The 13,328-nt window shown below is 46.0% G+C and overlaps 2 protein-coding genes across 2 annotated transcripts; both read right to left on the reverse strand.

Annotated features, from left to right (window-relative positions):
• Window positions 1-200: 200 nt before the first annotated feature.
• LOC132462757 (histone-lysine N-methyltransferase SUV39H1-like) lies at window positions 201-7,911 on the reverse strand. Its single transcript, XM_060058489.1, has 6 exons — window positions 7,730-7,911; window positions 7,101-7,246; window positions 5,007-5,678; window positions 3,780-3,926; window positions 2,742-2,871; window positions 201-1,415 (listed from the first exon to the last, which is right to left on the reverse strand). The coding sequence occupies exons 1-6, from the start codon at window positions 7,746-7,748 to the stop codon at window positions 1,273-1,275; spliced, it is 1,257 nt and encodes a 418-aa protein (XP_059914472.1). The 5' UTR covers window positions 7,749-7,911; the 3' UTR covers window positions 201-1,272.
• Window positions 7,912-8,060: 149 nt separating this feature from the next.
• On the reverse strand, window positions 8,061-13,163 carry si:dkey-16n15.6 (organic solute transporter subunit alpha). Its single transcript, XM_060058476.1, has 7 exons — window positions 12,904-13,163; window positions 11,669-11,820; window positions 11,415-11,488; window positions 10,805-10,960; window positions 10,432-10,543; window positions 9,702-9,954; window positions 8,061-9,324 (listed from the first exon to the last, which is right to left on the reverse strand). The coding sequence occupies exons 1-7, from the start codon at window positions 12,968-12,970 to the stop codon at window positions 8,867-8,869; spliced, it is 1,272 nt and encodes a 423-aa protein (XP_059914459.1). The 5' UTR covers window positions 12,971-13,163; the 3' UTR covers window positions 8,061-8,866.
• Window positions 13,164-13,328: the final 165 nt, after the last annotated feature.

A 13,328-nucleotide genomic window follows, 5' to 3' on the forward strand; every position in this document is an offset into this window, starting at 1 on the left:
AAGTTGATTTGTAGGTATAACAAAGAATTGTTACCAGTTGTGAAAAAGTTATAAAGCCATGTTTTTTTTTTTTTTTACTTATATTACTGCTCCTGTTTTATGCTTTATATAGAAGCTTTGGCATTGCCGTTTCCTTCAAGTGACTTTTTGAAGGAATTTCACAAATAACTGTAGGTAAAAATGAATGTAAAGACAAGACATACTTTGAAGCAATTTATTTACATTTTTCTTTCGCTTAAAAAGAAAAAGGAGACACAAATTAATTCATACAATAACTACATTGCTTAATTATAATTAGGCTGAAAGTAAAATAACCTACCTGGTGCAGATAGAAAAGGAAAAGAAACTGTACAGGGCAAAATAAATACATCCGTGTACCTGAAATAAATGCCAAAAGCAGCCCATGGAGTCTTAAGATATACTTTTTACGTTGGTAAAAAATGAATAGCCCTTGGGAAGACGAAAATGTAACCAATGTACTTAATATAAAATAATAAAATTGCTATCAATAAAAAAAGGGTTTAAATTCAGAGATTTCAAAAGCAGTATTTTTTGCAGCATGGTTGTACCATCCAAGACGATACATTTCCATCTCTGTTTGGACCTTTGAACGGGGGAATACAAGACCCAAGCGGTCTGGCACCATCATCAAGGCTTCAAAATACCTTATTTTAAAATTCCAGTTTCTTTTCAGCATTCACATAGTGTTTTGTGAGAATATCACCAAAACATTGGCTAGCTAATTCATCTTCTCCTGCTGAATATTAATGTTTGATAGGTTAGAAAACCTTGCACTTCTTTAGGTCAAGAACAAGTAGTGCAAACGACTAGGAAAAGGCTCGGATTTTAAGCTAAGACCTTTATGTTTAACCATCAATGCTACACAGGGCTAAAGGATTTGGAGATTCACCAGTAAACAAAGCAAAGTAAAAAAGAAAGCATGCTCAATAGCAAACACTCAAATATTCACATTCAATTCATACAGGCAACAATTTCCCGATTTTCAAGTGAAACTGAAAAATCGGACGAAAAACCAAATTGTAAAATGAACCTAAAAGAAAATCTATGCGTTTCTGGCTCAGAACTGAGTATATAACGGAAATCATTACTTATTTGTGAATTAAATGGCTTTACATGTATATTGAATGAACAGGGCAATACAAAAAAAATATTCTACAAAGTTGTACAGAATTATTTTCCTCAAAATGTTCGATGGAAAAAAATATATACTTTACAAATTCATACTCCGTCTTCCTCCGAAGCCAAAGAGCCTCAGAACAAATACTTCCGACAAGAGTCCGAACCGCAGCGGCATTCGACCCGCAGGCGCTTCTTGGGGGAGGAGGGGATGCTGGAGAGGGGAGCCAGGCTGAAGCTGGAATCCATGCGGGTGCTCTCCGTGTCCACCGGATCAACTGCCACGACGTGGGACAGAGTTACACACTGCCTGGCTCTCCCCCCCGAGTACCATTCAGTCAACAGAGTGCCTTCACAAAGGCTTCATCCTGGGGCTATGCAATCAATCTAATTTTTAACGCGATTTCGATTTTTTTTTTGGCTCAAGCAATCTCCAAACTAATATAATAGAGTTGAATTTCAATTGTTTTAATTTATTTTGCAGCTGGATACATGTTTGTACATTCTTTTCTGAAATTTCCCCCTTTTTTTAAGGGGGAAATTTCAAAGATCTCAGTTCCAAAAGTGTTTTTTTCTAGAGAGAAATTTGGAATAAACGCATCATGTTTTCAAGCTCGAAAAAATAATCGTGATTTCAATATTGACCAAAATAATCGTGATTATGACTTTATCCATAATCGAGCAGCCCTGCTTCATGCTAGAACCAACACAGTCGCTCACTCACTACGGGGTCTGCCGCTCCGTTGAAGAACCAGGGAAAGTGGCAGACCCATAATCAGTGTCATGAGCGACCCCCGTGTTAGTGCTGGGAGGGCTCCTCAGTTGAAGAGGGTCCATCAGCAGCTCGATTAAGGATTGAAGTTGGCTTTTTTTTTTTTTTTTTGGAGGGGGGATTTGTTCCCGTTACTGAATAGAGATCAATAAGATTCGTATTTTTTTCTTTCTTTTACACTCAGTTCAATAAAGATGTTATAATATCAATTCATCTCAACACATAGGCCTGCCCTAAAGGAAAGAGCATTTTATATGTTGACTGCTTCCAATACTATCGAATGATTCATTGCTTGTTAAGTGTATAATACAGAAAATAAGGAACGTTAAAAAGAAAAATAGCGTACTAAATCACAATCGCAAAATTGGTAGAAATAATAGCAATTAGATTACCGTATTTTCCGCACTATAAGGTGCACTGGAGTATAAACCGCAGCAGATAAATTGAATGATGTGTATATATATAAGCCGCACTGGAGCCCGCCGCTTAAAGGTCGGGAGGCGCGGACCAGTCATAGAGCCCATAGAGTTAAAGTTGGTGGACGGTAACCTGTAAAATCCATAGATTTAGGAGGTCCCCTAGTGGCCGTTAGCTGTAAAGATCCATAGATTAGCCGCACCATTATATAAGCCGCAGAATCGAAAAATGGGAAAAAAGGCGCGGCTTGTAGTCCGAAAATTACGGTATTTCCCCGAATCGTTCGGCCCTAGATTGAACCCAGTCCCTCTCGGCTTGAATACCCTGGCCATGCCGCTACACGGCCAGCTTATCCTCAAACCCAACAGAGCTGGGAGTGGCTCAACCGGTGGTTGCAACAGGAGGGGGGACTTACTTTGCATCTTGTAGTCGAAGGTGAGCTCCTCTCCGGCGGGGATGGCCCGGGTGGAGAACAGTGCGATCCGGGGCAGGCGCTCGTCGATGTTCTCGATGAACACGTTGTACACCTGCAGGTTGGGGTTGCACTGGAAGAGACGGCACAGCACGGCGTTCAGAAAGGCGCCCTGGCTCGTACCGTTTACATTCAGCTCGAAGGTTCCTCTTTTTCCATTTGACGGATAACGTTTTTTTCTTTGGTTGAAAGATTTAGTTCTGCTTTATTCCAGAGTGAGGAAGAGAGGATGGTATAGGAGATAGGGGGGGGGGGGGGGGGGGGGGGACATGCAGCAAATGACCTCAGGCACGATTCGAACACGGGTTGCTTCGTTCAGGACTGAGCCTATTCGGTACACGCTCCACCCTGTGGGCCGCTGGGGCACCCCACTGATCACGTTTCTCATTAAAGCGCCTCCAAATTTACGTTTGGAGGCAAGGCGAGACAGGCCTGAAGGGAAACTCTGTGAATGTCGTCTGGCATGTTTTTTAAGGCAAGTTCACACTCTTCTGAGGCATATCGCCTCAGAAGAGTATGAGCCGCCTGTCCTAACGCGCCTTTAAATCCACACTGATTTAAAGATGCTATACGAACGCACCCATGTACATAATTTACACTGACGGTGTCCTGATCCTGAGCGATAATATTGCTTTTTGTGTTGAAACAACTAAACAAAGTGGCAAAGCAATTCCTCAGGATATTGAATATTAACTACATCAAGTTCATTATTTTGTGCATTTGAGACCCTTGCCTCTCCCCCAATTTCCCATCTCATCGTGTTGCAGCATTGTTCTTCCTTATGGTCCCAAAGTTTGCAAAATATTATTCCGGCGTACTCTAAGGATTCAGCCTCCCTTGCATTTCACCGGCCCTGAAGAACCTCGCACCGAATATAGAAATGAAGTGCATCTTTCTCTATTAAAGATCTAAATAGAAAGAGTGGATCAGCCTACGGAGTGTCCGCGGGCATGTGGCGCTCGCTCAGGACGGGAGACTCACACTGTGGTTGACAAAGTGCGAGATGTTCCCCTGGTGGGCGGCGTCCACCGTGTAGACGTCTTCTACGTAGTCCAGGTCGAACAGGTACGTGGAGCCCTGCCGGTCGTACAGGTGTCCCCGCTTCTCCGCCTCGTCCGTCGTGATGATCTAACGGGAGAGGGAGACAGCGGCGAATGAACAAAGGTTTCCGTTGGTTGTTGGTCGGTACACGCGTACATGCATGCACACACACACACACACACACACACACACACACACACACACACACACACACACACACACACACACACACACACACACACACACACACACACACACACACACACACACACACACACACACACACACTGAGCCTAGCCCGTGGCTAGTGGGACATACTATAGTTTTATAAACCAACGCTTAGGTATTTTGTCGTGTGCAGCCTTACAAGTAAATACAATACGAGGGCAATACAAGTAAAACATATTATTATGCATCTTAAGCATGATCAGCTCCCTCGTTGCTCAACCCATGTGGACCTCACAGAATTCCTCTCCCCCACCCACCCAGCCCCCTAGAGAGAGCTCCCAGAGATCGAGAGCATGAACCGTCCTTAAAGAGGACCTATTATACTACTTTTCTGGTCTTAATTTGTTATTAATGACTCCTATAGCGCAACCTGACACGAATCACAGCACAAAAAACGATGTAGATTTTCGGGAAACTCTTCTTCTCATCTGGGCGCTTTCAGCATTCTCTATCAACGCTCGGTTTCGTCCTTCTCTGCCCCCTCACCCCCTCCTGCCAACCCAACTCCGTTGTGATTGGTTACCTTCCTTGAAGCGCGCGCGCGGGCAGATTTGACCAGGCATATGGGGGTGTGGCAGGAGTGCCTCTACGTAGATGATTTCCCGGAAATGTGTGTATCGCAAACGTTGAGTGTTAGCGCTCTGCACAGCCACCCCAGACTGTCAGCAAGGAATCCGTCGAAATGCATGTAGGTCATTATTTGACACTTTAGTATGGTTAAACATGACTATCAATCATTATAACAACGTTTGCAGGTCATAAAATTCGAAAAAAGCATAATAGGTGCTCTTTAACCAAATCAAATCTGGTCAAGGACGGAGAGGTCTTCCGTCCTGGACCACCTTGATCCTTGACTCAAGGACCCTGCAACTCAAGACAAAACCATCCGTTTCTCTGTTAGGGTAGTGGGGTGGGGGTGGGGGGTGTTAGAAAGCGTACCTCTCCCACGTACTCCATGACGAAGGTGTTCTTCTTGATGCGCTGCAGCGTGCGCACGCCCCAGCCGCGGCCGTTGGGCGTCTTGAAGATGCACATGTCGAACCGGATGCCCCGCTGCACCACGCGGTTGGGGCAGTCGGCGCCGCAGCGGCAGCGCGTGTTGCACTCGTAGATGGGCTGGCCGGCGCGCAGCCGCACCTGCCCCAGCTTGTTGTACGCCGTGCGGTGCAGGGAGGCGCCGGGGCAGCAGCCGTTGAGCGGCTCGCGCCCGCAGTCCTCGCACTCGCAGCCCAGCGCCATCTCGTTGAGCTCGATGCCGCGGCCCACCCGGTAGTTGTTGATGTAGGTGAAGTCGCGCGGCGGGCCCTCCAGGTCCACCTCGTTCAGCACCAGGATGCGGCCCGGGTGGCTCCGGGTCTTGTTGAGGTGGTCCTCCCAGCGCTGCAGGCTGAGCCGCTGCTTGGCCCGCTGGACCAGCGCCGAGGTCAGCTCCTTGCCCAGCCGCTTGGGCACCGGGTTCTTGTGGCGGCGGCGCTGTCGGCGGAGCTCGGCCACCAGGTCCTGGCGGAACTCCTTCACCAGCTTGAGGCACTTGAGGTTCTTGCGCGGCTCCCAGGTGTTGTCGGCCTCGGGGAAGCCCTTCCACTTGACCAGGTACAGCTCCTCGTCCTCCTGGGGGGGGGGGGGGGGGGGGGGAAGAGGCGTCACACAGGGCTCACAGGGGCGGGTTCTTAGACAAATATAACATGAATCCTCTTCAGAATTGGGGTTTTCGCCACAGCCCGCCCCGGGTAAATAAAGCTAAGCTAGAATTTGTATATATATATTTAGTGTAAGGCTAAACCCAGGTGATGGGATGGAGGGGAGGTAGGGGGCGCCAGCGGGAGGGAGAAAACGAGGTGGAGGGAGGGAAAGGGGGAAAAAATTATTGCAATGTTTTGCCTTGCTCTGTGAATTTGCCGAAAAAAAGCTAAAAATGTTGGTTTTCGGTTTTGCTATACTGTAGAATACAGCAATTAGAACAACCTCAAAGCTGTTTGCGGGAAAAGGCCAGATTCCAGGAAAGGTTGGACCTGGTGGGGTCCAAATCCCGGACCAGTGACGTCAATGTACCAGCTTTTCCAGGATGGCACTCAGGAACTGGGGTTGATAGTGCAGACAGGGATTCGGCCTGACACACGTTTGCAACAGTACTGATTTTATTAGGGCTGATCAACGTTGTACTGCAATATTGTATTATTTGTGTTCTTAGTACAGTAATATTGTCAGAGAGTTTCAGGTATGTGTAAAAGCAAGGTATTAATGTGATTGTCATGCATTGTTACATGAATATAAATATATATAGCTGTGTTATTGCAGGACTATCGCATGGTCACTTCCCTCACAAGTTGAGTGGAATGGGAGATATGTAACAAAAAGCCAGTTTAAAAGTGCCCATCAAGTAATAGCACGTACCGTAACAACAGTTTAATAGTAGGCCAAAACGAAGACCAGTAGATGTCAATTCAAAATTTCATCCAACTGCTTTTTGCAACATTCTCTCCCCCTCCCCCCCCTCCACCTTTGACTCAATGTCAAAAAAACATTATTTTTGTTGCAAAAAGAATGTTGCAAAAAGCCAGTTTAACAGTGAAAGTATTATACCCGAACAAAAAGTGTAATTATACGTTCAAAACGCTTTGTTACTGAACCAAACATTTCACTAAAAACTGTTCAGCAGAACAGTACTGCCCGTTGGTCAGGGTAAAGGTATATTATGATTTCTGCAAAAATGAACCGATGGCTCTCTTGTTATGTAACCAAATCAACCAAGACCCTCTGAAAGGCCAGTGTAGAACGATCCCCGTTGTACAATGAAACCTGTGCTTATCGCCGTATCACAACATACCCCAAGTGATAAAGTGAACGGTAAAAGAAGCAACAAAAAGCCCGTTCCAAATAATCCAATCCAGATAAACACAACAGGCATGTCACTTAACACCATCCTAGAGTTAATCAAACGCGTCAACTGGTTGAAAAGTAACATTCTACTAGCCCCCGATGTTAGGTTACGTTGTACAACCCCAAATCTTATTTTTGGTGCTATCGTCTTACCTTGTCCCGCTTGACATCGCACAAGTATTCCACCTCATAGTCGTTGAAGTTGTGTTTGTTGACTTGCAGGTCTCTGCAGTGAATCCTTCTCCGGCGGCAAAGGTCCTGTAGATCGTCCCGGGACAGCTTGCAGGGAACACCGCATTCTAAAATAGATAATAAGTTTAGACTTCAACGTTGCGGGGATTTTACTTCTGAATTATCGTAAAATGAAGATGCCCGATTCAGAGGACGGTATGCGGCGTTTATGTATAAGAAAACATAGTTCCACTTCTCCGAACTTGGCGCGGGTTATTCCAGAAAAATCGTGTATCTTAAGTTATATTATTAAATTGTTTCTGATACAAGATAGTTGATATGGAATAATGCCGGTTAAGCAGAAAAGTAAGAATGTTATGGAATAGAAAAACGTTCACTTTCTTTGAATAACTGCGCGTTAAAAGCAACAAGGTTTTACGGGTCCCGTGTTTACCACTCACGTCAAGATTGGGCAATCTCCCCTAGATACTTTAACAAAGACCCATGTAACTCCCAATTTTACGAAGGTTAAACACCGACACAAATCATAAAAGAGCGTAAGTTGAGAAAAGTGTCGAAATAAACCGAAAATCTTTTGTACGAACGATTACCTTTCAAATTTTCCGCCATGTTTTCCGCACAGCCGCCAAATTAAGAGCTCTTGCTGCTGCATTGGTGAACAACCGTCTTGGCAGGAAGCGCCCGATCCGCGTCGCTGATTGGCTGAACCCTTGAACGTCTGTCGACGTCATGGGAGTGTAGCCGCTGGTCGCTGGTCGTTGAGCAGAATCTTTAACTCCACTGGTCTGGTCCCACTGAACCTAGGCGTTCCCTCGCGTGTTTTGACTTCTGCAGGTAAAGATAACCCCCAGGTTTCCGCCTTCGTAACTGTCAACTGTCCAATGTGGCGTCCCAGTAAAGTAAATAAGTATGAAGAATAAGTACTTTCAATTGTTTTAAGAACATTGAAAAATCTACAATGGAAAGTACCCCATGCAACAATTTCAAATCATTACAACCATCACTTAATTTAAAATCCTCTAAATGATGAGGAAAACTCACCCAAGGCTCAATAAAGCCATGAACGTTAATATTTTTAAATGGCTTAGGTTTGAGGAGAACTATAGTCTTTTTTCCTAAGGGGTAATTAAATAACCATGTGGTTTGAAGTGGGGGCTGGAATATTATAGAGCACATGTCTATAACATTCAAAAGAAAAAAACATTTGAAATAAATGTAGTATTGTAGCTTGCACAGAGCAAACATCTACATTGAGCAGATACATTTGATCAAATGAATCCTCGGACATTTGACTTCATGGAGCTGAAACAGGTGTAACCATCGTCAGTAAGCATGAGAGAACTCTGCGTTCTTCTCTGTTGGAAGTTTGTTGAAATTACACCAATTCACATGATGTTGAAGGCAGGCTGTGCAACCATTAGATATTGTAGTCAGAATGTAGTCCCAAAAAAGGAAGATTACAGTTCCAAACATCAAATTGTAGTTCTAATCATCAAAGTGTAGTTATAAACGTCCAATGATAGTTCTAAACGTCAAAGTGAGGTTCTAAACATCAAAGTGTAATTATAAATGTCAAATGGTAGTTCAAAACATCAAAGTGTAGTTATAAATATCAAATGGTAGTTCTTAACATCAGATTGTAGTTCTAAACATCAGATCGCATTTCTAAACGTCAAATGATAGTTCCAAACATCCGACGTTCCAACCATTGTTAGATTGTAGTTTTTCTAAACAACAGTCACATCGTTCGGTGCATCGTGGTTAATCTGAGCTGCGACCGAAACGCTCGTCAGATTCAGAACGTTGGTCCCTGGGGGCCCGGCCTCTTTGTGGGGGGGGGCCGGGCCGCGCAGGGGGAAGGGGAAGCAGTCGAGCGGCGCGTGCTCGATGGTGCACAGGTCCTCCTCGCTGTCGCTCCGATAGCCCAGGTTATTGAGCCCGCCTCCTCCCAAGACCGCCTCCGCTCGGGACCACGACCGGCCAGGTGCCGGGACGGGGGGGTCCTCCGTCTGAACCGCCTTGTCCCTTGCCTCGAGTGCCCTGGTGTGCGGGTCCACCCCTTCCTCCTCCTCCACCACCACCACCACCCCCACCTCCACCACGCTGGGCTCCAGCCGGCGGAAGGTGTGGCGAGCGTAGAGGCCGATGCAGAACATCTCCACGATCACCGCGTAGTGGTAGATCACTGGAAGGCATAGCAGCAACACCGAGGGTTAACCACACACACACACACACACACACACACGCACGCACACAATATTCTTAAATATTGATTGTTTCATTTTAAAACGCAAAGTGGACCCTTTAGCACATAATTAACGTATTATAACGTCAAGCCGGTGAACTTGAATAGACGTATGCGAGAGAGAGCTCAACCGAGCTGAGACATCAGAGAGAAGAAGGAAAGCAGTCCCTCCCTTACGATGTCCACAACACGACTCTTCCCACCCCTTCTCCATCCAACGACCAATCAAAAAAAACAATAAAAAAAAGGTCTAGAATAAAATGGCCGACGCCGCCCAATCCCACGCTGGTCGCGCCGGTCACATGACGATGACTCACGCTGGGAGCGGGTCTGCACGGAGAAGGGCGGGGTCCCGGGCACCACCTTCAGGGACACCAGGGTCTCCAGGATGCCCCCCTGCAGGCCGCACAGCACCAGCACGGCGATGATGCACACGAACTTGGCCCCGATGTCGTGGCCCCGCAGCGCCCCCCTGGTGGCGTTGTAGAACAGCAGGTGGCCGTAGAAGGAGAGGAAGGTGGACACGCCGATGATGGCGTTCACGATGAGGTTTGGGTTGATGGAGTCCACCTAGGGTTAGTGGGGGGGGGGGAGACGAGAGGGAGGAGGTAGAAGGAGGAGCAGGAGGGAAGAGGAGGAAGAGGAGAAAGAAGAGGGAGGAGCAGGAGGGGAGAGGAGGAGGAAGAGAGAGGAGCAGCAGGGGAGAGGAGGAAGAGGATGAGGAGGTGAATCTGAAGTTGGTTCATAAACTAGTTTAGTACGTTTTTAACTCCAGCCTCAAAGTGACAGCCAGTGTAGTCTATTCCATGCCTGATATGGTCAAATGTACTGGCTCCAGTTAGACATTTCTCTGGTTTTAGCTGATCGAAATAAAGAATCGATACTTATAGCTGCCTAGTGATCACTTGTTTTTGAAATATGTTCATAGTCAACTAGTTACGGATCACATTTCATTTTGACCAATCCAAGTAAAACTTATTTAACCGTTTGGACCAAATTAACCCGGCAGGATTTGAAAACAGTATCCAAGCGCGTCCGCCTCCTCACGTCTGCGTAGTCGTACTGCTCGTCGGTCCAGAGCACCAGCGTGACGAAGAACAGGATGCTCCTCACCACCGACAGCTGAAGCCCCGCCGCCAGCATCCAGTTCAGGCTGCTCCTGAGCAGCAGGCAGCAGGGGAAACGTTCACTAGCCAACATCTGCGCACCGGTCTATGGTACGGGCGGTCGAATGATCCCTTGAGAGGAGATTATTTGATTCTAATATTTGGATCATCGATGAACATAACCATCCAACATCAATAATCGGAAATTAAGGATTGCTTTAATTTGCGAATAACCATCATTGTGGGTTGAAATGCAGCGCTACAGCCATGGATCGACGGCGAGTGCACTTTGGCGTGCCCCTTTGGTGCAGTACCTGGTGATGGCCACCAGGGGAAGGCAACAGCAGCAGCAACAGGGGAAGGGGTCAGGAGACAGCTTCTCCCCAGACAGGACCTCCAGCATACGGGCCTTGCCCCCGAAGAAGTCCGTGATGAGACCCATGAACTTCAGCAGCGTGATGGAGTGGTACCTGCCAGGTAGGGAGGGAGGGAACCAGAAGTTATATTGTCATTTTCAATGGGGAATAATCATATAATTTGGTATTTCAACATCATTTTCAGGAGTCACTAGCTGGTATGAGTATTTTAAGCCTTTTTTTTTTATTTAGGCTACATTATTTTGTATATAGGCAAATTTTTAACATTTGTGTTATTATTTTTTACTTGCATTAATTTAATTACGTTTTCAGTATCTTCTGCAGAATTATTGTGACAAACAATTGATTCAATATGACAATTTATTAATTGTGACATTCATTAAGAATGAAGTCTGAATCTGGTGGATGTCTGAATTGTAATTCATAGGGGTCTCAAAATGTAATAAAAGATATATCTACATAAAGAGTTTTATTCAGACATAATTCTCCTTTAGATAACGTGTTTAATTAAGATAATCAGAGTACATGAGAGTTGAATCAGACTCACAGGGAGGAGATGAAGATGCAGAGGGAGGATGAGCGAGGAATGTACAGGGCTATGAGGGACGCCAGCGCGATCACCTGGGACGAAACAAACACACCGGGTCAGTTAATGGACGGACACACAGCTTCTCAGACCTGGGACTACATACTGGACGTTTGCAGCATAGTAAAAATGTAAAAATCGTAATAATATAAGGCGATCCAAGGGGATAACAAAGTGTTGACGATTTAAAGAAAGGGTAAGAAAAGTGACTTTACGGGATAGAGTCCGAGTATCCACAGGTAGAGCTGCTGTCGCCGTGACGACTTGACGTGGCGTAGGAAGAAGCCCACCTCCTCCAGAAACAAGGCCAGCAAAATGGCCGCCAGAACGGCAGGGATGAGGAACAGCCACAGCTCATTCCTGATCACTGGGAGACGAACGAAAAAACATAAAAAAAATAAATAAAAAAAAAGGATTTTAAACTGTATTTGAGGGTGCACTCACACTAGGCCATCTGGCCGTGGCCGTTTTCACACCTAACCGTGCTCAAATCTGCCAGTGTGAGTGTGGCCAGTCTGGCCAGGCCAGGCCAACTTGGCCACTTGGGAGAAGTGTGCTGCTACGGTACGGGCCGCCACGGTACAGATGCTAATGAGCCGACATGCGCACACGCACACGCAACCTGAGCTGGATGACGTATAGTCCATGCGACGACCATGGACATAATAAAGGCGACGAGCCTTCTTTCCCATTAAACGGTACACATATATCCAAATAAGCAACAGACTCAGCAAAGTTCGAACTGTGTTCTCTGTTGTCCATAGTTGTTAGAACTCTGACTGGCGGCAGACTTTATTATGGTCCATGCAGCGGACACTTGGTGATGACGTATGTACAAGAGCCTACCGTGGCTAGGCCACAGTTGCCACGGGCAACGGCCAGGTGGCCTAGTGTGAGTGCAGGCCAGAGAACAATGGGGCCAGTTGAGCACGGTTAGGTGTGAAAACGGCCAACGGCCACGGCAAGATGGCCTAGTGTGAGTGCACCCTTAAACTGACATTTGTATCTATATATATTGCACCTTTTAAACACAGCTGTGTTTCTACGACTCACAGTAGTACAGTATTACTAGAGTAAGATAGCATAATGAATAAGACAAGGTGTTTTTTTTTTTCACATTGGTTTCACCCATGACAGAATTAGTCCCCCATGACAGAATTAGTGTACCATAGTATACACACCAGATCTTGTCAAGCAAATAAAAACGTATTGCAATCACAACAAAACATAGAAATCATTCTCACACTAGATTGAATGCCAGCTGTACAATCAGCAACCTATACTTGGCCATCCACCAGATACTTACAGATATACATATGGTTACATACTGTATATAACAGTTTGATACATAACCGTAACTACAGGGGTCAAGTGTTGCATATCTTTCCCTTCGTTTAACATCAAAGTGCCCCAGGAAAGGTGAAAGGTGTAAAAGGGAGTCCCAACTCACCGCGGAAAAACTCTGAAGATAGTGGAACCTCCGGGCTGACCCAGCTACAGTTGATCGGCAGGACCATCTTCACCTGTAGCTCGTCTGTCGCTCACCTCTCGCTCACCTGTCGACGCTCACCTGTCGCCACCACACCACTACTTTTAAACGAGGAGTTGAGGAGAATAACGATGGGGTTATGTTGTGTTTTTGCCTTCCGTGTTGATCTGGCCATCTGCTTTATTGAGCAGCACTACTCCCTCTCAGTGGTTAATGACTGACGGACTGGGGAGATAGGAGAGGGGGGGTCCAAGTCCATTCTGAGGAATAATTGGGTTTCCAACCGCTAATTGTCAAAGCAATTAAAGAACATGGATCGTTAAGGGACGTAGTCAGTAACAGCTGAGTGGCTGGAGCTAGCTCTACCAGAACGGTTGGATTGTTTT

This window comes from Gadus macrocephalus, chromosome 1, assembly GCF_031168955.1.
Source record: "Gadus macrocephalus chromosome 1, ASM3116895v1".
NCBI lineage: Eukaryota > Metazoa > Chordata > Actinopteri > Gadiformes > Gadidae > Gadus > Gadus macrocephalus.